The 26779-nt window shown below is 44.3% G+C and overlaps 1 protein-coding gene across 1 annotated transcript in view; it reads left to right on the forward strand.

Moving 5' to 3' along the window:
• si:ch73-173p19.2 (V-type proton ATPase 116 kDa subunit a 1) overlaps window positions 1-26779 on the forward strand; it is a 154351-nt gene that overhangs the window by 94200 nt on the left and 33372 nt on the right. Inside the window, 4 exon segments of the mRNA XM_051928808.1 lie at window positions 2282-2415; window positions 7310-7470; window positions 7566-7659; window positions 24266-24384. Of these exon segments, the coding sequence (XP_051784768.1) occupies window positions 2282-2415; window positions 7310-7470; window positions 7566-7659; window positions 24266-24384 (508 nt within the window).

Raw genomic sequence — 26779 nt, forward strand, 5'->3', positions numbered from 1 at the left:
CCTTGGTTATCTTTTTTTGCCCAATGGTTTTGCTTAATTTTTTGAGGGAAGCCTGGTGGATCCTACCTACTGTGCCATTACCTACTACTTTGGCCTCTCTCCACACCTGGAAAACTGAAAATGATACAAGAAAATTAATGTCATCAACCCCTGTAAGGCAGCTGGACCAGACAGCATCCCTGGGTGGGCTGTCAGAGCATGTGCCAACGAGCTGGCTGATGTTCTTTCCTCCATCTTCAACCTTTCCCTCAGTCAGAGCATTGTTCCATCCTGTTTTAAGACTATGATCATTGTCCCCCCTTGCTAAAAAAAAAAGCCCACCCACCTGCCTGAATGACTACAAGCCGGTAGCACTCACTCTAATCATCGTGAAGTGTTTTGAGAGAGTGGTGCTGGCCCACATTCAGAGCAGCATACCAGACACTCTGGACCCCCTGCAGTATGCCTGCTGGCCCAACAGGTCCACCTCAGATGCCAACGCGGGCACACTACATTATTCCCTCTCCCATCTGGAGAACAAAGACTCCTACATCAGGATGCTCTTTGTTGACTACAGCTCTGCCTTTAACACGGTTATCCCCCATAAACTGTCTGCACTTGGCCTGCACCCCACCCTCTGTGACTGGCTCCTAGAATTTCTGATTGGCAGGCCCCAGTCTTTCAGGATTGGTAATAGGACTTCAACCACCATTATCACAAACACAGGCACCCCACAGGGATGTGTCCTCAGCCCCATCCTCTACACCGTGTTCACCCACAACTGTGTCACCTCCCACAAAGATAACATCATCCTAAAGTTTGCAGATGACACCGTAGTGATAGGACACATCACTGGTGGGGATGAGATGGCCTACAGGAGGAAGGTGGACAGTCTGGCGTCATGGTGTGCAGACAACAGCCTCACCCTCAACACAGACGAGACGAAGTTGATGATAGTGGACATGAGAAAGGAGAGGAGACCTCACCAGCCACTGTTCATCTGAGGGCTTGAAGTAGAGAGGGTGAGCAGCATTAAATACCTGGGTGTCTACATCAGTGAGGACCTCACTTGGACACTTAACACCACACAGCTAGTCAAAAGGGCTCAACAGCGGCTGGACTTTCTGAGGAGGCTAAGGAAGTTTGGTATGTCGACTAAGATCCTCGGCAACTTTTACAGCTGCATTGTTGAGAGCACCTTGACCAGCTGCATCACCGTGTAGTACGGCAACACTACTGATATGGACCGCAAAAGCCTGCAGAGAGTGGTAAAGACTGCTGAGAAGACCACCAGGACCCCATTGCCCTCTCTGCAGAGCATCTACAACTGCAGAGTCCGCAGGGAGAACTGCCTCAATCCTCAGGGACCCCACCCACCAACAAGAACTGTTCACACTTCTACCCTCAGGCAGGAGGTACAGACGTATGAAATGCTGGACTTCCAGGCTAAAGAACTCTTTCTTTCTCAAGGCCATTAGACTCCTAAATAACTGACTGGAGTTTATAACTGTGGGCCACCTCATTCTATCGACCTCACACAACTGTATTTGACTTGTCCATCACACACCTACCTGCACATTACACTTTATACTTCTATTCTGTTTTTATACTTTATGCTGCCTCTGTTATATATTATCTATCTGTTACTTATTATTTATGTTTATCTGTATACTTTGGTTTGTTAAGCATTGGCATTTGGTGTGGACAGCAAAGAAAGAATTTCATTGTACAGGAAAACGTGTTTCCTTACTGTGCGCATGACAATAAACTTTGAACTTTCTTCCTCTTCATCTTTTCCCACTTCTATGTGGGGTTGATATACCTGATCAAACTTTTCCACACACCTTGGCCCTGCACCTCATCCCAAGTCAGATCTTCTTACTTTATCCATTGTTGAAGAAATTTAACGGGCACCCCCCACTGGGTGTCCCGTATAGGCAGGAGAAAGCGTCCATCATATTCTTTATTATCTAAATCTTGCAAGAGGCAACACTTAGCATATCTTATTAGCAATACATCCTTGTTACTAGCTAGGTCCCAAACCCACACACAGCCACCTATCTAGAAGGGCATTTTTGGGACTTTGATCTTTGGAACTCCCTAGTGCTTTAGGAACTTGAGAGTTCATGACACCTGTTGGATATCAAATGTTAGATGTGGCTCAGAAGCATACCTGTGGCCACCAGAGCGAGCTCTAGAGCTGCTACTCAGGATTTGTAGCCCCATAGGTTCATCACTGGCCACTTTAGTAATGGGGGGGATCTCTAATTGTCTGTAATCCTTGCTTTAATGTCATCTACAGCTCCCTTCACCATCATCACTTTCCCCTTCCTGTTTGCTGTCATGTTTGGGGACTGTGGCCACGGCCTGATCATGACTCTCTTTGCGACGTGGATGATTTTACAGGAAGGACACTTCAAAAGATTGAAGAATGAGGTATGTGCAGTTCAGATCATTCCCTAAAGCTATCCGGTTCCCTTACACTTTTCTGATATTCATCCCAACTTGCTCCCTATTTTGTTATTTATCTGACTTTCACGTTTTGGGGATTTCGAAGGAAAGGAGCCAAGACATAGTGAATAATCATTTGGTACTGCTGTCTCACCACTTCAGAGTTTTGGGTTTTACATCCCACCTTTGTGAAGTTTGAACAGGTTTGTACAGGTGGGCTATTTCTCCTTGCACATTGGATGTTCTTGCGTGTCCTCACAGCTGTTAGGTGGTCGGGTGACTCTAAATTGACCTGAGATAAATGTGTGTTCCATAGTGTGACCTGTGTGTCAGAGGACCCTGTCGGGACTGGGGGGCTACAATGGTTAATTTATTTGGGTAACCCAATGATCCACAGAGCTGCTCGTTGTACCATCTGTAATGGAAGATAGAAACTTCAGCCCGTTGAGTTGGTGGCTCATGCATTTTAAGCAAATCCAAGACGTCTTCTGCTGAAGTGTTTGTGGATCTTTCAGCACATTCAGTAGCAGCGACTTTGATTTGTTGTTGGATTCGAAACTGAAATTTTCATTGCTGACATCAGACGTGACTGTTAGCTGGTGCTCCAAACGTGTGGTGTTCACCGCTGCAGGTGCCTAACATGAGAAACAGGATGGATGACAAGAAACATATGCAAGATCCAAAGTACTGCGTGCAGCGGAGTGACTAAGAATTCAAGAGTCAGGATCTCTGAGGATTCTCACACAGGTATACTGACCCACAAGAGGTTGCATTTTTAGTTCAGATGTGTACAGGTTCGAGTCCAAAACAGAACTATCTGGTGAGGTTGAGATGGTGGGTTTTTTAAGTGTGGCAGCAGAAGTGAGGTCATTATGACCGGAACTGGAAGTGACATCATGGGGCTTGTAACCGAACGGGGCGTCTTCTGGACCGGAAGTAACGTCATGGAGCTTCTGACAGGAAGTGACATCATGGAGGCCAAGTGGAATTTCTCCTAATGGGCCTGCAGTGGAATTAGAGGAAGGATCAATGCACCTCGCCACTCTTTGGTCTGGTGTGGAATTACATTTCTTCGAGTCCTTTCGCTGCCTCCCGTACGCACGTATGTGACACTGCCCTTGTTACAGCGCCGTACATCGTGGCTGGTCTTACCATTGGTTTCAAAAACGTTACCTTTAACCTTTGCCTTAATTCTCCAATTTCCCAGTAGTCTTGATGTCTTCTTCTAATTGTTCCATCCACACTGCACTCTCTGGGTTATCTTTACACCCAGTTCTCCATCTTGGTATACCGCTGTTCCAAGATATTTAAACTTCTCCACTCTGTTCAATGGCTCTCCCCGCAGGCGCACTTCTGAATTTTGATCCTCATTAAACCTCAAGTCATTTTGCTTTCTTCTTCCTGTTTATCTTCATTCCCCTGTCTTCCAAAGTTCTTCTCCCTTCTTCCAACTCCCATTCTAATTCTTCCTTTCTGGTGCTACAAAACAAAATATCATCAGCAAAAAGCCTGCTTGGTGTCAGAAAGCTCTGTGTCAGTCGTAGGTCATGGAGCCTCCAACAGGATAAGGAGCCAGGATCTCTGAGGATTCGCATACAGGTATACTGACCCACAAGTGTTTTACTGTTTTATACTTGCACGTGTACTTTACATAAATCTGGAGGAATCCAGCAGGTGGCAGTGCAAGACATCATCACGGTGAGAACAAGTTTGGCTTTGCTGTGTTGTGAATTGCCTGGAATACCAACTAAATTCTGATGACACCTTACCGCAATATCTCTGAAAAGGATGTTTAATGATTAAATGATTAAATCCATCAATCCAGGGATGTGTCCATTCCAGTAAGCACTGGGCATGAGGCAGAAACAATCCCTGAACGGGGAGCATCAGCTCATCGCAAGGTGAATACAAGCACTCACATACACACTGGTGTCATTTTAGTGTCACCAAATCTGCATATCTTTGGAAGGAAGCTGGAGCCCACTGTGGAAACCCAGCAGGAAAACACGCAAAGTCCAGGCAGGGAATACCAGCGACGTGACTCCCTGCGAGACAGCAGTGCTACCGCTCTGCCACCGTGTCACCCCCATGTGTGTAATTATATGAAATGTAATATTTAGCTCCTGATGAGTTGCTCCTCAGAATATGGCAAAAAGCGAACAATCAAGGACGGCGCCGGTAACTTTCATTTTTCTTGATGGCAGACAACTCAACTTTTACACATCAAATCCAACAGCGTCACTGGTATGGTTTTCTATTATGTGGAGACCTGTCAGGTCTCTTCTTACATCTACATTGACTCTGATGCTACCCATGAAAGGCCACGGAATCTCCACCCTGACTCTTTAAAGTGTGTGCTGATCTCCCATCAGCCCCTGCTCACTCTTGCTGACTGCTGGGAGTTGAAGTCCTATTGATGGTGTTACCACAGGCTCACCCCAATGACAGGCTTTCTTATTGGACAATAATAGACAGCGACAGCAACCATTTTTACCAGTCACAGAAAATAAATCCAACACTGATATGAACTGGGAGGAAAATATGGCTGGCCTTCGTTGTTCCCAACCTCAATACTGAACAGCACCAGTATCATCGCAAGGTGAATACAAGCACTAACATACACACTGGCATCATTTTAGTGTCACCAAATCTGCATATCTTTGGAAGGAAACCGGAGCCCACTGTGGAAACCCAGCAGGAAAACATGCAAAGTCCAGGCAGGGAATACCAGTGACGTGACTCTCTGCGAGACAGCAGTGTGACCGCTCCGCTACCGTGTCAACCCCATGTGTGTAATTATTAACCATATTCATTACTTAACACTAGAATTACCAAAGCCTACGAAAAAACTCATAGATCTGTCACACCTTAAATCGCTTCGCACCTCTCCATCAGTGTCTTTTGCCCTGTAAATGTGTTGATAAGCAGCAAGCATCCTACTATCACGTTCCCCCACCGCCACACAGTTTTCTCAGCTCAAGTCTGTTTACCTACGTGTCAGTTGCTTAGAGTTGTATAGAGTGAGAAGTCAAGCAAAATGACACCTTTTATAAATACTATATGGTTATTTGGAACACATGCATTTCATGTTTATGTAAACACATCGTCAAAACAGAAACGTTTTTCATGTTTTAGTAATAATTGACAAAATGTAGACATGAAGTGTGTAATGTGTGAAGCCTGAAGCCAAAATATCAAATAAACACTTTCACAAAAGGTACAAATATAACAGAACAAGTGCACTTCTACTCAAGACTATAACTGCAGAAAAAGAACGCGTTAGGGTGTGACATTGACACGCATTTGCTACAACCGCTTTGGTGGTGCAACGGTATCAACTGTTGAATGATAATCAAAACTTCACGGGTTCGACCCCGGTCGAGTCTGTGTTGAGAAGTGAGCTGTTCCTTATTCTTACTTTCTTAGAATAAAAACATTCATTTGATTTCAGTCTGTAACAGCCGAAATTAACAATTTATCTGTAAATGTAACATACATACTTCAATGCATTTCACCATGAAAGTGATATCAAGTATAAATCTAAAGATTTATACTTTCTCTGGTCCTGTTCAGAGTCCTGCCACGTGCAAAAGTTCGCTGACGACACTGCTATCGTGGGCTGCATCAGGAGTGGGCAGGAGGAGGAGTATAGGAACCTAATCAAGGACTTTGTTAAATGGTGCGACTCAAACCACCTACACCCTGAACACCAGCAAAACCAAGGAGCTGGTGGTGGATTTTAGGAGGACCAGGCCCCTCATAGACCCCGTGATCATCAGAGGTGACTGTGTGCAGAGGGTGCAGACCTATAAATACCTGGGAGTTCAACTGGATGATAAACTGGACTGGACTGCCAATACTGATGCTCTGTGTAAGAAAGGACAGAGCCGACTATACTTCCTTAGAAGGCTGGCGTCCTTCAACATCTGCAATAAGGTTCTGCAGATGTTCTATCAGATGGTTGTGGCGAACGCCCTCTTCTACGCAGTGGTGTGCTGGGGAGGCAGCATTAAGAAGAAAGACGCCTCACGCCTGGACAAAACTGGTGAGGAAGGCAGGCTCTATTGTAGGCATGGAGCTAGACAGTTTGACATCTGTGGCAGAGCGACGGGCGCTGAGCAGACTCCTATCAATTATGGCGAATTCACTGCATCCATTAAACAGTGTCATCTTCAGACAGAAGAGCAGCTTTAGCAACAATCTATCTATCTAGATTTATACAGAGAGTTGGAATATCATACATATAATGTGTTCTGTGTGGCAATCTATTACTGTTTGCCGCTGCTGTCAGGTCAGGAGGAAGCCCCAGAAAAAAAAAGATGGCACAGAAGATGGTATGTGAGACTTTTAAAATGTATCGTGTCATTACGATCAGGAATATGCGACCACGACTGCATTTGTATGTCGGGATTTTGCTTCACCACATCGAACCATTCATCAAACATCAATCCCGGAGGATCCTCAAAGCGGCTTTCTGTCACATGTAGATAGTAAACAGAGACCCTGACGTCACATTTCAACTTTTATCACACTGCGCCCACCGACTTTTTGCTGGTACTGCAACTCGGGCACGAGACGCGTTAATTTCTGAGGACCTGCCCTGAGGACGCGTCAAATGAATGCTGGGAATGTATGGCAGCCATGATGCGTGCGCGTCCGCGTTCTGAGCGTGAAGTATAAACGAGCCCTTACACTTTAGGCTCAGACCTTTGGTGGACTCCAGGGATGGCTTTTGACTTTTAGTTTTTTTGAGATTTATAAGCAGACAAATCACAACAAGGAGTACGTATATGTAGGGCGGGGATTGTGATCGGGTCAAGTTTTCAAAATCAAAGCTGGCCGTAGGCGACGGGTTCATCGCGTTTCTTTTCTGTTTTAGCTGAGTGACACCCTTTTCAGCGGGCGCTACATCCTCCTCCTAATGGGGCTGTTCTCGGTCTACACGGGCCTAATTTACAACGACTGCTTCTCTAAAAGCCTCTCCATCTTTGCTTCAGCCTGGAATGTGAGAGCGATGTTCCAGCCGACCGGCCCGTGGACGTGAGTGTGACAAGACATTTATGTTCATATGCTTTAAGTTTGCTGTCTCATAAAAACAATCTTACCTGATGTTTTTTCTTTCCCCCACCCCTAAGCAACCACACGGTTCATAGTTCAGTCACACTGCAACTGGATCCGGTCAGCCCAGGAGTCTTTTCAGGATCTCCATATCCATTTGGCATCGACCCTGTGAGTATCATCTTCAAATCGGCCTAATCCACATGAACAAAAATGCAAACTGTATGTCTGATCGCCGATTTCCACCATTTTGAATGTGCGTTACTGTTAGTCCAACTTATTTTATAGGCTGTTTTGTGTATTGTGGGGGGGTCTCATGAGAAGGGGGCAACCCAAAGTCAGTTTATCGTTAACTTTGTAAAAATGTACGAGAAAGGAAACTTGGGTGTTGTTCTCATCTTTACCTTTTATTTTGTGATGTTATTGTTGTATGTGAATATATATAAACTAGACAAAGAGCCCGTTTCGACAATGTAAGATGAAACGGGCACGAGTGGAATAGTAATAAGTATAAGCACCACAAACCTGATATAGGTGTATTGAATCAGAATGCGTAATTAGGCCTTGAGCTGTAGTCGAAATCGCCTTTCAGGCCTCTAGAGCTTTAATTGAAGTTGCCTTTCTCTTTGAATTTTTGCGGCCGTAAATCCACCGCCTGACGCAATGTCGGTCTCGTAAGGTTTTTCGGGCAGCTGCGCAGAAGGCGACTGCACATTCGTCTTCGGACGGACGTGAGTGAGTGAGTGAGGAGGCTGGCGAATTATGTATTAAGATATGGGAAAGAGTAGTGGAAGCTCAGTTAAGAAGTGAGGTGATGATTACAACAACAAGAACAACATTTATTTCTATAGCACATTTTGATACAAGTAATGGAGCTCAAAGTGCTTTACATGATGAAGAAAAGAGAAACAAAGATAAATTAAGAATTAAAATCAGACAACACTAATTAACATGGAATAAGAGTAAGGTCCGATGGCCAGGGGGGACAGAAAAAACAAAACAAACTCCAGACGGCTGGAGAAAAAAAAAACTGCAGGGTTTCCGAGGCCATGAGACCACCCAGCCTCCTCTGGGCATTCTACCTAACATAAATGATCAGTCCTTTTTGTATTTAGGGTTCAAATGGAAGGACTTGATGATGACGGTCACTTGGACTTCTGGCTTTTAATACATCAATGTAGGAACATCACGGTGCTTTGATTAGGTGGTGGTGGTGCAGGTCGCCACCACAGAAAGCGGGAAAAAAAACCAGAAGAGAGAGTAGGAGTTAGTACAGATTTTAGAGCAACCATGAATAGTTATGATAATTAATTGAATATACCGAGCATCAGGAAAATACTAAGATGAAGTTATGAGAAGGTCATGTTAAAATAATGTGTTTTCAGTAGTTTTTTAAAGTGCTCCACTGTATTAGCCTGGTGAATTCCTATTGGCAGGCTATTCCAGATTTGAGGTGCATAACAGCAGAAGGCCGCCTCACCACATCTTTTAAGTTTAGCTCTTGGAATTCTAAGCAGACACTCATTTGAGGATCTAAGGTTACGATTTGGAATATAATACGTCAGACATTCTGATATATAAGATGGAGCGAGATTATTTAAGGCTTTGTAAACCATAAGAAGAATTTTAAAGTCAATTCTGAATGACACAGGTAACCAATGTAGTGACGCTAAGACTGGGGTGATGTGCTTGGATTTTTTTTTCCTGGTAAGGATTCTAGCAGCTGCATTCTGCACTCGTTGCAAATGATTTATGTCTTTTTTGGGTAGTCCTGAGAGGAGTGCGTTACAGTAATCTAGCCGACTGAAAACAAAAGCGTGAACTAATTTCTCAGCATCTTTCAATGATATAAGAGGTCTAACTTTTGCTACATTTAAGTGAAAAAATGCTGTCCTAGTGATCTGATTAATATGTGATTTAAAATTCAGTTTGCAGTCAACAGTTACCCCTAAATTCTTTACCTCTGTCTTGACTTTTAATCCTAATGCATCAAGTTTATTTCTAATAACCCCATTATATCCATTATTGCCAATCACTAAAATTTCTGTTTTCTCTTTATTTAGCTTGAGAAAATTACTATTCATCCATTTAGAAACACAAGTAAGACATTGTGTTAGTGAAACAACAGAGTCGGGGTCATCAGGTGCTATTGATAAATACAGCTGCGTGTCATCAGCATAGCTGTGGTAACTCACGTTATGCCCCGAGATAATCTGACCTAACGGAAGCATGTAGATCGAAAAGAGCAGCGGACCCAGGATAGAGCCTTGTGGACCACCATATAGAATGTCATGTGTGTGAGCAGTGAGCAGCAGTATGGTTTTGTGCCGAGAAAGAGCACCACAGATGCGATGTTTGCTCTGAGGGTGTTGATGGAGAAGTAGAGAGAAGGCCAGAAGGAGTTGTATTGGATCTTTGTGGACCTGGAGAAAGTAAATGACAGGGTGACTGAGAGGAGTTGTGGTATTGTATGAGGAAGTTGGGAGTGGCAGAGAAGTATGGAAGAGTTGTACAGTATATGTACAGAGGTAAGTGTGACTGTGGTGAGGTCTATGGTAGGAGTGATGGACGCATTCAACCTGGAGGTGGGATTACATCAGGGATTAGCTCTGAGTCCTTTCTTATAGATAGATAGATAGATAGATACTTTATTAATCCCAGGGGGAAATTCACATATTCCAGCAGCAAAAATATTAAATTAAAGAGTAATAAAAAATGCAGATAAAAAAACAGACAATAACTTGAATAATGTTCAACGTTTACCCCCTCTGGTGGAACTGAAGAGTCGCATAGTTTGGGGGAGGAATGATCTTCTCAGTCTGTCAGTGGAGCAGGACAGTGACAGCAGTCTGTCACTGAAACTGCTCCTCTGTCTGGAGATGACACTGTTTAATGGATGTAGTGGATTCTCCATAATTGATAGGAGCCTGCTGAGTGCCCGTTGCTCTGCTACGGATGTCAGACCGTCCAGCTCTATGCCAACAATAGAGCCTGCCTTCCTCACCAGTTTGTCCAGGCGTGAGGCATCCTTCTTCTTAATGCTGCCTCCCCAGCACACCACTGCGTAGAAGAGGGCACTCGCCACAACCATCTGATAGAACATCTGCAGCATCTTACTGCAGATGTTGAAGGATGCCAGTCTTCTAAGGAAGTACAGGCGGCTCTGTCCTTTCTTGCACAGAAAATCAGTATTGGCAGTCCAGTCTAATTTATCGTCCAGCTGCACTCCTAGGTATTTATAGGTCTGCACCCTCTGCACACAGTCACCTCTGATGATCACGGGGTCCATGAGGGGCCTGGGTCTCCTAAAATCCACCACCAGTTCCTTGGTTTTGCTGGTGTTCAGGTGTAGGTGGTTTAAGTCGCACCATTTAACAAAGTCCTTGATGAGGTTTCTATACTCCTCCTCCTGCCCACTCCTGATGCAGCCCACGATAGCAGTGTCGTCAGCAAACTTTTGCACGTGGCAGGACTCTGAGTTATATTGGAAGTCCGATGTATATAGGCTGAATATGACCGGAGAAAGTACAGTCCCCTGCGGCGCTCCTGTGTTGCTGACCACAATGTCAGATCTGCAATTCCCGAGACGCACATACTGAGGTCTGTTTGTAAGATAGTCCACGATCCATGCCACCAGGTATGACTCTACTCCATCTCTGTCAGCTTGTCCTTAAGGAGCAGAGGTTGGATGGTGTTGAAGGCGCTAGAGAAGTCTAGAAACATAATTCTTACAGCACCACTGCCTCTGTCCAAGTGGGAGAGGGATCGATGTAGCATATAGATGATGGCATCTTCCGCTCCCACCTTCTCCTGGTATGCGAACTGCAGAGGGTCAAGGGCGTGTTGGACTGTGGCCTCAGGTGGTGAAGCAGCAGCCGCTCCATGGTCTTCATCACATGTGATGTTAGAGCGACAGGCCGGAAGTCATTCAGCTCACCAGGATGTGATACCTTTGGGACTGGGGTGATGCAAGATGTTTTCCAAAGCCTCGGGACTTTCCCCTGTTCCAGGCTCAGGTTGAAGATGTGCTGTAGAGGACCCCCCAGCTCTGATGCACAGACCTTCAGCAGTCGTGGCGATACTCCATCTGGACCTGCTGCTTTGCTGGCACGAAGTTTCCTCAGCTCTCTGCTCACTTGCGCTGCTGTAATTGTGGGTGGGGATGTCTCTCCTATGTTGGTATCAGCAGAATGATGTGTAGAGAGTGCAGTAATCCGAGGTGAGAGTGGGTTAGGGTGGTCAAACCTGTTAAAGAAGATGTTCATTTCGTTTGCTCTCTTCACGTCTCTCTCGATGGTGGCACCCTGCTTCGAGCTGCAGCCAGTGATGATCTTCATCCCATCCCACACTTCCTTCATGCTGTTGTTCTGCAACTTCTGCTCCAGCTTTCTCCTGTACTGCTCCTTCGCCGCCCTGAGCTGGACTCGGAGTTCCTTCTGCACGCGCTTGAGCTCATGCTGATCACCGTCTTTAAAAGCCCTTTTCTTCTGGTTCAAAAGGCCCTTGATGTCACTTGTAATCCATGGCTTGTTGTTAGCATAGCAGCATACTGTTCTTACTGGAACTAAAGTGTCCATACAGAAGTTGATGTAGTCAGTAGTGCAGTCAACAACCTGCTCAATGTTCTCACTATGTGATCCCTGCAGGATATCCCAGTCTGTAGTTACAAAACATTGTCTCAGAGTATTCTCAGCCTCCGGGGTCCACTTCCTGAATGATCGTTTGGTTACAGGTAGGACTCTCACTTTTGGTTTGTAGTGAGGCTGAAGCAGAACCAGGTTATGATCTCCTTTCCCAAGCGCAGGCAGCGGGGTGGCACTGTATGCGTCTTTAACGTTTGCATACAGTAAATCAATAGTCTTATTTCCCCTGGTGTTACAGTCCACATACTGGGAGAATGCAGGTAATGTTTTGTCCAGCGTCACATGGTTAAAGTCTCCAGCGATTAGCACAAGTGCCTCAGGGTGCTGCGTTTGTAACTTAGCAACAGCAGAATGGATGATGTCACTCGCTGACTCCACGTCCGCCCGAGGAGGAATGTAAACGATAACAACAATGACGTGTCCAAACTCTCTGGGCAAGTAATAGGGACGCAGACTTATGGCCAACAGTTCGATATCCCTGCAGCAAGTGGAGATTTTGACATTTACATGTCCAGGGTTACACCACCGTGTATTAACATAGAGAGCGAGTCCTCCTCCTTTTTGCTTCCCACAGGTACTTGCATCTCTGTCCGCTCTAACGGTGCTAAACCCGGGTAGCTCCACATTAGCATCTGGGATGGTGTTAGTTAGCCACGTTTCGCAGAAACACAACAAACTGCATTCTCTGTAAGTTCTGACATTTTTCACCAGCGCAGCCAGTTCGTCGATCTTATTTGAGATTGAGTTTACATTCCCCAGAATAACAGAAGGCACCGAAGGCTTAAAACGCCACTTTCTCGCAAGCCGCTTCTTTTTTAGCTTAGTGCCGGCTCTGCTGCCACGATACCGCCTTCTTACCTCGTCGGGTAAATAGGGAACCACACCGGCACTGGCATTTGTTCTCAGCGCCCGAAGTTGAGTACTTGAATAGGCGAGTCTCGGCGTGTAAAAATCCATGCCCACGTTGTAAAAGTAAGTGTGTCCAGGGAACGAATCCACATAAAATAAAGTGGTAGGAGTGATCAATAAATAAAAATAGAAAAATAAAAGTAGAAAAATACACATATATATACAGTCATACACGGAGCTGCTGAAAAGGCTGCCACTCTCGGCGGCGCCGGATGTCTAAGGTGATGGACAGGTTGACAGACGAGATTAGACAGGAGTCCCCATGGACTGTGATGTTTTGCTGATGACATTGTGACCTGTAGCAAGAGTAGGGAGCAGGCTGAGGAGACCCTGGAGAGGTGGAGATCTGCTCTAGAGAGGAGAGGAATGAAGGTCAGTAGGACCACCAAGACAGAATCCATGTGTGTGAATGAGAGGGAGGTCAGTGGAATGGTGAGGATGAGGGGAGTAGAGTTGGCTAAGGTGGATGAGTTTAAATACTTGGGATCAACAGTACAGAGTAATGGGGAATGTGGAAGAGATGTGAAAAAGAGAGTGCAGGCAGAGTGGAATGGGTGGAGAAGATTATCAGGAGTGATCTGTGACAGACGAGTATCAGCAAGAGTGAAAGGGAAGGTCCACAGAACGGTATTGAGACCAGCTGTGTTATATGGGCTGGAGACGGTGGCACTGGAGACAGAGCTGGAGGTGGCATAGATAAAGATGTTAAGATTTGCGTTGGGTGTGACGAGGATGGGCAGAATTAGAAATGAGGACATTAGAAAGGTCAGCTCAGGTGGGATGGTTGAGAGACAAAGTCGGAGAGGCAAGATTGTGTTAGTTTGGACTTGTGCAGAAGAGAGATGCTGGGTATATTGAGAAAAGGATGCTAAGGATAGAGCTGCCAGGTAAGAGGAAAAGAGGAAGGCCTAAGAGGAGGTTTATGGATGTGCTGAGAGAGGACATGAAGGTGGTGGTTGTGACAGAGTAAGATAACGTGGACAGGAAGATATGGAACAAGATGATCCGCTGTGGCAACCCATAATAGGAGCAGCTGATAGAAGAAGAAGAAGATTGTTGTATGTAACCAACGGGACAAAATTTGGGCCACTGGACGAGGGCAATGGTGGTCTACTCTGTTGTGGTCAAACGTGCACTGTGTATGAAATGAACTGCTAACATGACTTTTTACATAATAAGAAGAAGAAGAAGAAGAAGAAAAAGAATTCTTTACATTTTGTAATGGATACCCTGGCGACAGCAAGCCAATCCCCAACATGAACACAGAATCACAGTCCCGGGTTCAAATAAAGGTTGTTTATTAACAACAAATACCTCCAACATGGTACAAAAGCACAAACCACAATATCTTCCCAATATCTCTCTCTTTCTCACCACCACACTACCCTCCTCCAGTCAAGTGTTGCCTCTCTACCTCCCAGCTCTGAACTCACCTGGATAAGGGAGTGCGGTCTCTTTTATTATAGACCTGGGAGTACTTCCGGTGCCAGGGCGATTCCCCGAACAAAGTACTTCCGGGTCACATAGAAGTCCCTCATCACAGTAGGGAGCTTGTTTCCCTGCAGTGTCTTCTTGCGGCATCCCGTGACTCCAACAGGGCTGCCATGCCGGACTACATTTCCCAGCATGCCCTGCTGACTTCCCACGGGGTACCAACAACCAGGGCTTCTGCCATCTAGTGTGCTGGCGGAATAAAAAGCCCCAGCGATATCTTCTTGTTTCAACGGGCTGTCTGTCCACCCTTTCTGGTCCTGTCCCGTCCAGCCCACGTGGCATCTACAATTTATATCACAGCCTTTTCTCACAACTCAAAACGCCTTAGTGGGGGGAGCCACTTCAACCACCACTAATATGCAGCATCCACCTGCATGAGGCAACGTCAGCCATTTTTGTGTCAGTGCGCTCGGCACACATTAGTTGTTAGGTGGTGAAGGGGTGAGAGAGCCAATCAGAGACCAGAGATGACCAGGTTGTGGTGGGCAATTTAGTCAGGACATTGGGATACCCCCTACTCTTTATGAAGGATGCCCAAGGATCTTTAGTTACTCAGGACCTCGGTTTTATGTCCCATTCCGAAGGACGGCGCCATTTTTACAGCACAGTGTCCCCGTCACTGCACTGGGTGCATTGGGATCCACATGCAGACCACAGGGTAAGTGCCCCCTGCTGGCCTTGCCAACATGTCTTCCAGCAGTAACCTAAGCTTTTCCTAGATGGTCTCCCATCCAAGTACAGGCTGAGCTACAGGTGGGTGACCTCTTCTGAAGTGCATTTATCAAAGGAAAACCTTACAGTTTCAAAAAAGCCAGCGCTCTTGCACACTGCATGTTGTTACTAAGTTTGATAAAGATGAGCCACGGTGAAACCGAATGAAATATAATATTTAGCGCATGACGAGTTGCTTCTCAGAATATGGCAAAGAGAGAACAATCAAGGACGGCGTTGATAACTTTCGCTTTTCTTGATGGCGGACAACTCAACTTTTACACTTTTAGCCTTTGATGGCAATGTAAACGTGATTTGTCGCCATTTTAAATCATCAAATCCAACAGCGTCACTGGTATGGTTTCCTGTAATATGGAGGCCTGTCAGGTCTCTTCTTATATCTAGATTGATTCCAACGCTACCCATGACAGGCCACGGAATCTCCACCCTGACTCTTTAAAGTGTGTGCTGATCTCCCATTGGCCCCTGTTCACTCCTGCTGACTGCTGGGAGTTGAAGTCCTATTGATGGTGTTGCCACAGGCTCGCCCCAATGACAAGCTTTCTTATTGGACAACAATAGACAGCGACAGCAACCATTTTTACCAGTCACAGAAAATAAATCAAACACTGATATGAACTGGGAAGAAAACATGGCTGGCCTTCGTTGTTCCCAACCTCAATACTGAACAGCACCAGTATCATCACTACTGACACAATGCCCCATGCAGTCAAGCAGTGGTCATGCAGTGGTCTTCTCATTTTTATTTTTCCTAAGAAAGTTTGTGCCTTCTTTGTCAAACCCTCCTGATCTAACGGATAAGAATCTTTCCCCACAATTCAGGCGTCTACTCCTGCCCAACCCACGTCCAGCCCACACCCAATTGAATATTTAGCTTCGCCCACTCTGCTACCGGTCGAAGATCTGTGACCTATCAGTTAAACATCAGACTCCACCCAGTAAACTATTTAGCTCCACCCAGCCACTTTCAGTCACACACTTATCCCCACCAAACCTGCCGCCAATCAAACATCTACCCCCACCCAGTCAAACATCTAGCGCCACCCAGCCTACTGCCAGTCAAATATATATCCCCTCCAATGCCACTACCAGTCAAGCATCTTGCTCCACTCAGTTTGATGCCAATCAAATATCTAACCCCATCCAGCCTACTGTCAGTTAAACAACAAGCTCCACCCAGTTACATTTTTAGCTCCCCCCAGACTACTTTCAGTCAAACACTTATGCTCACCCAACCTGCTGCCTTTCAAACATCTAATCCCACCCAGTCAAATATCTAACTCCACCCAGCCTGCTGCCAGGCACGAATCTAGCCCCATCCAGCCTGCTGTCAGTTATACATAAACCACCACAATTTAAATATTTAGCTCTACCCAGCCTACTCTCAGTCACTTATCCCCATCCAATCAAACATCTACTCCTACCAAGTTCAACATGTAGCTCCACCAAGCCTGCTGCCAGGCAAACATCTAGTCCCACCCATCCTGTTGTCAGGTAAACATTTAGCCCCACCCAATCAAATATTTTGCTCCACACAGCTCACCAGCAGTGCAACGTTTATCCCCGCCCATCCTGCTGCCACTTAAACTTCAAGCTCCACCCAGTTAACTATTTAACTCCACCCAGCCAATTTCTGTCATGCACTTATCCCCACCATACCCACTGCCAATCAAACATTTACCCCCATCCAGTCAAACATGTCAGTCCACCCAGCCTGCTGCCAGTCAAATATGTACCTTCACCCATGTCACTACCAGTCAAGCATCTTGCCCCACTTAGCTTGATGCCAATCCAAATATCTAGTCCCATCCAGCCTACTGTCAGTTAAACAACAAGCTCCACCCAGTTTAACATTTAGCTCCACCCAGCCGACTTTCAGTCACACGCTTTTTCACACCCAATTTGATGCCAATCAATCATCTACTCTCACACAGACAAACGCATAACTTCACCCAGCATGTTACCAGTCAAACATCTAGACACATTCAGCTTGCTTGCCAATCAAACACGTAGCCCTTCCCAGCCTGCTAACAATCAAAAATTGAGCTGTACCCAGCCTACTGCCAGTCAAACATTCATTCCCATTCATCCTGCTGCCAGTCAATTATCTGGCTCCACCTGGTTCTTTGCCAGTCAAACATCTCCTTCCACTCAACCTGCTGTTTGTCAAAAATCTTAGCTCCAAGCATGGTGCTGCCAGTCAAACATCTAGCCCCATACAATCAAATATCTACTCACACTGCCACTGCCAGTCAACATTTCGCCCCTCCCTTTCAAATATTCAGCCCATCACTGCCTGCCTCTAGTCAAACATCTAGCTGCACCTGCCCTGCTGTCATTTAAACATTTATCCCCACCCATATCATTTATTCCAGCCCATTCCACTGCCAGTCAAACATTTATCCCCTCCAATCCTGCTGTCAGTAAAGCATTTAGCTCCATAATTTCAAATATCTAGCAGCACTCAGCCTTCTGCCAGTCAAACATGAAGCCCCATATGACGTATTGTCAGTCCGCCCAGCATACTTTCAGTTAAACGCTTATCCCCACAGAACCTGTTGCCAGTCAAACATCTAGCCCCACCCAGTCAATCTTTTATCCCCTCCAATCCTGCTGTCAGTTAAACATTTATCAGTGTCCTGCCCACTGCCAATCAAACATCTAACCCCACCCACCATGCTACCAGCCAAACATATAGCCCAGCCCACTCACCTCACCCCGCCCACTGTGAAGCACAACGAGACAGTCATCTTTCAGTCTTTGGACTCTGCTGCAGTATTTTCAAACAAATCTATTAATGGATGCTGGCTACTTTATGACGCTATAATAATGTTAAAAAAATAATAATAATAATAATATTTAAAGCACCGTCCACAGTTTTGATTTTCAGGCTTTTGGGAGTCCATTACGTTTATCAGAGGGTCTCTAATGCCCCCCAGACTCTCCCATCTCTATTTCACACCTTAATGACATTCTCAAAGCTGCTTGGTCCAGTTCAGGGGCAGTAACTGGCACAACGTAGGGTGTGCCAGTCCACCACATTGCACACTCAGGGCCAATCAGGAGTTGCTATTTGAATGTCTTTACAAGGAAAACCAAACAGGCCACCTATTGTAGTAAAATACAAAGAGACAGGGAGAACACGCCAAGCGCACACAGACCACAACCTGGTGAGGGATCGACCCAGGAGATGGCATCACTGAGGGAGCTGCCCTGACCCCTGAACCCCCATAAAAACAGTCATAAATATGAAACATGAATAAATGATATACTGAAGAGCCCCTCAGAAAAGGGAAATGGTGACTAGTGAAATAAGAGCTCAGCAAAAGCCTAAGTGGCCATTTACCCTGTTATCGGTAAAAAGAAGGAAATCAAGCAAATTAAGAATTAGAAAATGACAAAAGAATTCATGATATTGTAAAATCTGGGCACGCAGCAAAGAAAATGAAAGAGAATTAAATGTACGCTGTCGTCAGCAGAGTGAAATTACTGAGTAGAAGGTAGGCAGTAAAAAGCAGAAGCCCTCTGATTATGGGCTGTGTGACAGCGTCAAGGATCCTCATTACGGAGAAATGAGCTGGTAAAGGCGCCGACAATATGTTCATGTGCTTCATGAGCTGAAAAATGTGATGGAAAGCACCTTGAAAGAATGGGCAATGAGCGTAGAAGGAGTAAAAAGAGAGATAAAACACAGATGGGGAAGGTGGGGGGGAGGGGGCACTCCATGAGGTGGGGGGGGGGGGGGGGATAACGCTTTTCCTTGTGTTTAGACTCAGGACGGGACAGTTGACATGTCCACAGGAATGATGTGACTTAACAAAGTTAGAATTAGGGAGCAATATGGACAGCCACCAGCAGGAGGTGCCACGTGCCAATTCTAATAAATTAACATTCGTGACGTTCTAAATGGTCGCTTGTCAGTGCAGTCTGGTGAGCTGATATGTGGACAAGTAAACCAAGCCCCAGGCAGGTCAATAATGTAGAAGAGCAGTTGTTACTGATAAGCCACACACAAGATGGCCTCAAAATAAACCTCAATACTAAACAGGACCTCACTGGTCACGCTGAGAAAACAGGCCTGATCCCCAAACTCAAAAGAGTGGGCTTCCAAGTCCTGGTCAGGCTTTCAATGTTCACAAAAACCTTTAACTACCCGTATTACAAAAAAATGTTCTTCAAGGGAGGAGAAAACCATAAAACCCCTGGCCTCAAAAAATAAAGCAAGCAACATTATTTAAAGAATTTATTCAGATAAATGATAAAATGACCTTCATCCTTTCATTTTCTTCAGCTTATTCGGGTCCAGGTTGTGGGGGCCAGCAGTCTGAACAAAAACGCCCAGATGGCTTTCTTACCCGCCACCTGCTCAAAGTCATAGTTAACCTGTAAATATGACAGCATATAAAACCTGGTGGCATCTCAGGTGGGCTGCAGCCAACCCCACTCTGACCCTCTGTTGATCATACAGGACCCCCACACCCCACTTTGATGATCATACTAAAATCCCCTCTCGATGGGTCACAAACACACTGGCATGTCAAGACGACAGAAATGTTTGGGAAACACAAGGGTACAGGTTGGGGCTGCTTTGCCCCTACAGAAAGTCCACCATAGTAACAAGATATCAAATCTATCTATCTATCTATCTATCTATCTATCTATCTATCTATCTATCTATCTATCTATCTATCTATCTATCTATCTATTATATAGTGCCTTTCATATCTATCTATCTATCTATCTATCTATCTATCTATCTATTATATAGTGCCTTTCATATCTATCTATCTATCTATCTATCTATCTATCTATCTATCTATCTATCTATTATATAGTGCCTTTCATATCTATCTATCTATCTATCTATCTATCTATCTATCTATCTATCTATCTATCTATCTATCTATCTATCATATAGTGCCTTTCATATCTATCTATCTATCTATCTATCTATATATAGTGCCTTTCATATCTATCTATCTATCTATCTATCTATCTATCTATCTATCTATCTATCTATCTATCTATCTATCTATCTATCTATCTATCTATCTATCTATCTGTCCACTGATGTCATGATCTGGCTTTTCTCTTTAATTTTTTTGCAGCTATTCATTGGTGTCTAAGAATATTTGAAACATCATTTTGGGGCTTTTGGATGACAAACATCCAGCCCCTCCTCTAAGCACTGTCAGAAAAACATTTCTCCCCAACTTTGTAAAAACCTTGTATGTCACATCTTTCAGGTTTTTTGCAAATTGAGTAAATAACGTTGCCCCATCATTAACTATCTCAAGATTTCATGTTTCCTGAGCTTCACATACACAATGTTGTCTTTTTCACAAATCAGCAACAATCTGCCATTTAAATTACGCAGTCACTGCATTTAAATCACGTGATCATAATCCGATGTTTTCATTGGTAGGCGGTCCTTCCTCATTGGTCAGTGGAGTTGCTCGGTTTTTGTCTTGCAGTATGTCTACCACTGTGTATATGTGAGCTTCTTTCATCCTGCTACAACTGGAATGAAGACATATTTGGCCATCGCCACTACCTTATAACATCAGGAAAGACCTGGCAACTCTGAAAACTAAAAAAACTCAATTTTAAAATAAACTGCAGTTACGTGGTTGTTCCATCACATGTGAGATTTATCTCAGCCCCTCCTGCTGCCAGTCAAACACAGAGCTCCGTGCCTCCTGTGGTTTCATTCAGATATTTAGCCCCACCCACCCAGCTGTCAGTCACACATCTTCTTCCACCCAGTTTGATGCCACACACTCTGTGGAGCAATCATAGACAGATGCCTATTAGGCGCTGGTTATTATTATTATTATCTAATTATTATTACTTATTATTTGGCTAACACCTTTATCCAAGGTGACTTGCAACACTTGTGATTCACTTGGTTGGTTACAGTCCTTTTTTTTGTTGATGAAGGCCAGGCATTTTCTGTTGGTCACACAGTGTCAGAGGTGGGATTTCAGCCCACAACCTCAGGTTTTGAAGTCCAAAGCTTTAATCACCACACCACACTGCCTGCTGTCAGTCAAACATTAGCTCCGCCCAGCCCGCTGCTGGTCCAATGTCTTTCCCCACCCAGTCTGCTGCACCACACTCATTTTGCCCCATTCACCCACTCTGTGGAGCACTGCTGCCTGATGGGCACTGACTACTGTCATTTTTTTTTTTTTTAATTGACCCCAGTATAAGTAATGGTGCCCTTCGATGAACTGCTGTTTGCCCAAGTTTAGCTCCTGCCTTAACCCTCAGTCCTTCCATGGTAGACTTGAAATCTTGGATTCAGTGGTTTTGGTAAATAGACCGTGAGCATCATACTTACCGTGATGTAGAAGAACCCTTTACAAAAAGTTCAGAAGAATTACGAAAGGCTTAATTAAATTATCATCGCCGCATAAATGCTGGCTCTCTACTTAATAAGCGACTCGGTGGCTGATTGCGGCTCTTAATGAGCCGCTCACTGAAGTGGCATCATTGATTAAATGTTTACGTATTCTAAATCTGAATATAGATAAATGTTAATGAAGACTCTTTTGGATGTGGAGAAGAAATTTTGTAAGTGACAGGCCATTAAAAGTAGGGTGGCACAGAAGAGTATAGGGGGTCCTTCCGAGTGACATCGGCCTTCAGAAGCCTGGCGGCTCTACAGTTAGTGCAGTGGGTTTACCGGTTTAGAGTCCTGGGTTTCAATCCAACCTTCCCACTAGGTCTGTGCAGTTTGCATGTTCTCCCCTTGTCTCCTTTTTCTCTTTAAGCCATTTTCTTCACGCTAACTAAAGATGTACAGATTATGTTAACAGAATTATATAATAACTAGCTGTGTAAGCCCATGCTGTAAAAAGCCCGGGGTCCCAAAAACTATTGAAATCGTCAGAAAAAAAAATTGAAATGTAGAGATGTCAGGTAATTGATAAGAACTGCTCTGGGCGACTCTCTCCTAGGAGCTTTTGTTTTGCAAATGTGTTCGCCTCACTTCTGCATTAGCAGCTAAGCGACTTTGTCTTTCTTCTGAGGTTTCGTTTTGCTGACGTGCTTGCATCGCTTGTGTTATTAATGGCTAAGCGACTTTGTTTCCTCGGAGGTGGAGCCCTTACCCCGAATCCACCTCTCACTTCCGGGCCGAACAGACAGACACACACACTTCCTCACGTAGATGTTTATATACAGTATAACATAGTGGCTAAATATGAGGGACTTAAGTGTGCCCAGCAACGAACTGGTGATTGTTTGCAGCCTTGTGCCCAAAGCTGTCCAGTAGGCTCCATCTCCCCACCTCACTGAATCGTAACAAGACGGATGGTAGAACGGACGTGACATCACAAAGTGACAAACGTCGGACTCGGAGAACAGTCCTGCACTTTCCTCATAATTCTGTATCGTATTGTAGATTTAATTTGAAAGGGATACATTTGCCATCTTCAGAACTGGGCAAACACTTGGAAAATGCAATTCAGTGTAGAAAAGTTGCTTTGATTTGTTAGATTTGACTCAATGGTTGCCTCGCAGTAAGGAGATCCGGGTTCGCTTCCCAGGTCCTCCCTGCGTGGAGTTTGCATGTTCTCCCCGTGTCCGGCTTGCGCCACCACCATCTACTCAAAGCACCGTGATGTTCCAACAATGATGGATGGATTAAAAGCCAGAAGTCTGTATGTCCATCAGCATCAAGTGACTCCGTGAGAACCCTAATTACAAAGAGGACTATTTCACTTATGTGAGGTAGAATGCCCAGAGGGGACTGGGTGGTCTCGTGGCCTGGAACCCCTGCAGATTTTATTTTTTTCTCCAGCCATCTGGAGTTTTTTTTTTGTTTTTTGTGTCCACCCTGGCCATCGGACCTTACTCTTTTTCTATGTTAACTAATTTTGTCTTATTTTAATTTCTTATTTTGTCTTTTATTTTTCTTTTCTTCATTATATAAAGCACTTTGAGCTACTTTTTGTATGAAAATGTGCTATAGAAATAAATGTTGTTGTGTCTGCGTGGGTTTCCTCCCACAGTCCAAAGACATGCAGGTTAAGTGCATTGGAGATCCTAAATTGTCCCTAGTGTGTGCTTGGTGTGTGTGTGTGTGCACCCTGCGATGGGCTGGCACCCTGCCCGGTGTTTGTTTCCTGCCTTGCCCCCTGTGTTGGCTGGGATTGGCTCCAGCAGACCCCCGTGACCCTGTTGTTAGGATATTAAACAAAAACTAATTTAATTTACTTATCAAAATCAAAGGTAAAGTATAAAACAAATATAGCTATGATATTTAACTTATAATATTTATTTATATAGGTAAAATATGTAATGTTTAATTGATTGTAAAAGAATTTCATTTGGAATAGACTAACTGTAGATTCGTTCTCGTATGTCTGTTATCATCTGCTTGACGCTCGGAACGTTTGGACAATCATTGAAAATTGCTGGCATCAATGTGGACACGGCGTGTTTCTCACATGGACCACGTTATGTGGTGTGTTGAAGGGTAGGAAGTCCTAAGAAACTTTAAATATTGGCTAAAGATTGAAAAACTACATAACAAGGCACTTCAGTAAACAATCCAAGCACATTAGTGAGTCTTCATTGTTTGTTAATTTATTTTTATTCTTAAAGTTGTGTTTTTTTTTATTATATTTTTCTCAAACAATTAAAATAAAAAGATGGGAGACACCAAGCTACAGAAAGCAACCTGTGGAAAGGGCTGAGGGGTTCATGTCGATCCAGCGTTTACTTGAGCCCTCCCACTGAGCTCCCCTCGATCACGTGTTTGTGTGATTCACCGAAAAGCGTCGCTCAAAAAGAATGAATCATTTGTGAATCGCCCATCACTGCTTGAGTGAGTCCACTGATGACGCCTCAGATACTAGCATCTGATTACAAGGACCGCATGGCCCGTGGAGTGGACCTGGAAACAGTATGACGAATACAGTAAATGAATGAAAGTGAGCTAAGTGACTGAGCAGCCCAATTCTTATTTGTCTTTCTCTCCTTCTCTTTAGATCTGGAACCTTTCTTCAAATAAACTCACCTTTCTGAATTCCTACAAAATGAAGATGTCGGTGATTTTCGGTGTGGTTCACATGCTTTTTGGAATCATGCTGAGCCTAGGAAACTACATGTAGGTATCGATGTCACTTCGAATGCGTGTCAATTATTGCTATTGGAGGTCTGAAGAGTTTAATTTTGGGGCTGTACAGTTATGTTTGCAACACGTTTGATTTATTATTGCACCTTATTCATATAAATTCATTTCCACAGTGTGGCTGTTTCATCCATGGTATAAACTTTACATCTAAGGCAGGGGTCTCCAACTCCAGTCCTGGAGAGCTACTGTGGCTGCAGGTTTTCATTCTAACCCTTAATTAGTGACCATATTTTGCTGCTTTATCTTAATTTTAATTGATGCCTTAAGACTTGGGCCCCTTAATTATTTTTTTTTCCTTAATTAATAACCAAACGATATTAAGACACAAAATGTACCAACACATAAACAACAACCTGCATCCATCACCCAATAACTGAAAATAAAGAAAGGTGAAGGCCTCAGTGATGTTAATCTGCTCAGGTCTACAAAACGTTTTGGGAGCGCTCTGAAAAAAGAAAATCAGTTTTGGAAATGTCTGCCATGGCAGAATGAGCGAGCGTCATGGAATTAAATAACGGGTTTAATTAGCAATTGGCATCAAATTAAGAAACTGAATGAAGTGAAGTTGGTTGGTGTCTGAAGGCCCAACTTAGTTGGTCATCTTTTGGCTCACTTCACATCAAATTTATGTTTAGGTGCCGTTTAAGGAAAAAAGAATCAATTCAGCGGTCAGAGTCTCAAGAAAAGCCAATTAAAATAAAACGCAAATAGTTAATTATCAGCAAAAACTGCTCACTAATTAAGAAATGAGTTAGAGTGAAAACTTGCAGCCACAGTGGCTCTCCAGAACTGGAGCTGGAAACTCGTGGTCTAAGGAAAATGGCGAAAGGGACCTGAAAAAGGGTTCCAGGGTGCATGGCCTGTGTCGTACATGGTGAAAGGGACACCGGCGCCATTGTGCCTGAGTGTGCTGGGTGACGATAACAGGGACTACTAAGGAGAAACTGAGTAATTTGGAAATTGCAGAGGGAGAAGAGCAGTTGTGATTAAATAGGCTGAAGTCAAACAAATCACCAGGACCAGGTCATATTTACCCTCGAGTTCTTAAGGAGGTTAGAGAGTACAGATAGAAACCCTTGACACATATTTATAGAAAGTCACTGCACACTGGGGAGATTCCAAAGGACTGGAAAATGGCAAATATCATCCTGTTACATAAAAAAGGGTGACTGGGCAGATCCAAACAACTATAGGCCAGTAAGCGTAATGTTCATCACAGGAAAATTAATGGAAGGAATTATTAAGGAGAAGATTGAGCAGCACATGGTAAGGACAGCATGGGGTCAGAAGAGGGATGTCGTGTTTTACTAACATGCTGGAATTCTATGAGGAGACAACAAAAGGATACGACCAGAGTGGAGCAGATGATAATAATAACAATACCAATATTATTAAATATTATTTAAATATGGCACCTTTCCCATACTCAGGGAGTGGATGATATTCTTGATCTTGACTTACAGAAAGTATTTGATAAGGTGCCACATAAGAGGTTTGGCATCAAACTAAAATAAGTGGCAAATCAGGATGATGGATGCACAATTGGCTCAAACACAGGAAGCAGAGGGTGACGGTGTGAGGAACCTCATCAGAATTGGGTGAAGTTAAGAGTGGCGACCAGCAGGGGGCAGTGCAGCAGCTGCTGGTCTTTTTAATAAATATAAAGGATTTGGATAGGAATATAAGTAACAAGCTGGTGAAGTGTGCAGATGATACCAAGAGAGGTGGATCGGCAGATAATTGAGAATCTGTTGAATCATCAAAGAAGGACTTGGACAGCAGACAGGCTTGGGCAGAGTTGTGAACGATGAAATTTAATGTCAGTAAATGTAAAGCGTTAAACATAAAAAGTCAAAATGTAAGATACACAGTGGGAGGTCTGAAAAGCCGAAAGTCCACCTGATGAGAAGGATTTAGGAGTCGTAGCAGATTGTCATTTGCCAGACAGTGTTCAGAAGCCATGAAGAAGGCAAACAGAATGTCAGGTTATATAGCACCTTGATGTGTGGAGTACAAGTCACAGGAGGTTCTGCTCAGACTTTATAACACACTGGTGAGGACTCATCTGGAGTCCTGTGTGCCGTTTTGGTCTCCAGGCTACAAAAAGAACATAGCAGCACTAGAGAAGGTCCAGAGAAGAACAACTAGGCTGATTCAGGGGCTACAGGGAATTAATTATGAGGAAAGGATGAGCCTTTACAGTTTAGGAAAAAGAAGATGAAGAGGAGACCTGACTGAAGTGTTTAAAATGATGAAGGGAATTGGTGCAGTGGATCAAGACAGTGACTTTAAAATGAGTTCATCAAGAACACAGGGACACAGCTGGAAACTTGTTAAGGGGAAATTTCGCACAAACACTACGAAGATT

This window comes from Erpetoichthys calabaricus, chromosome 6 (genome assembly GCF_900747795.2).
Source record: "Erpetoichthys calabaricus chromosome 6, fErpCal1.3, whole genome shotgun sequence".
NCBI classification, from domain to species: Eukaryota; Metazoa; Chordata; class Cladistia; order Polypteriformes; family Polypteridae; genus Erpetoichthys; species Erpetoichthys calabaricus.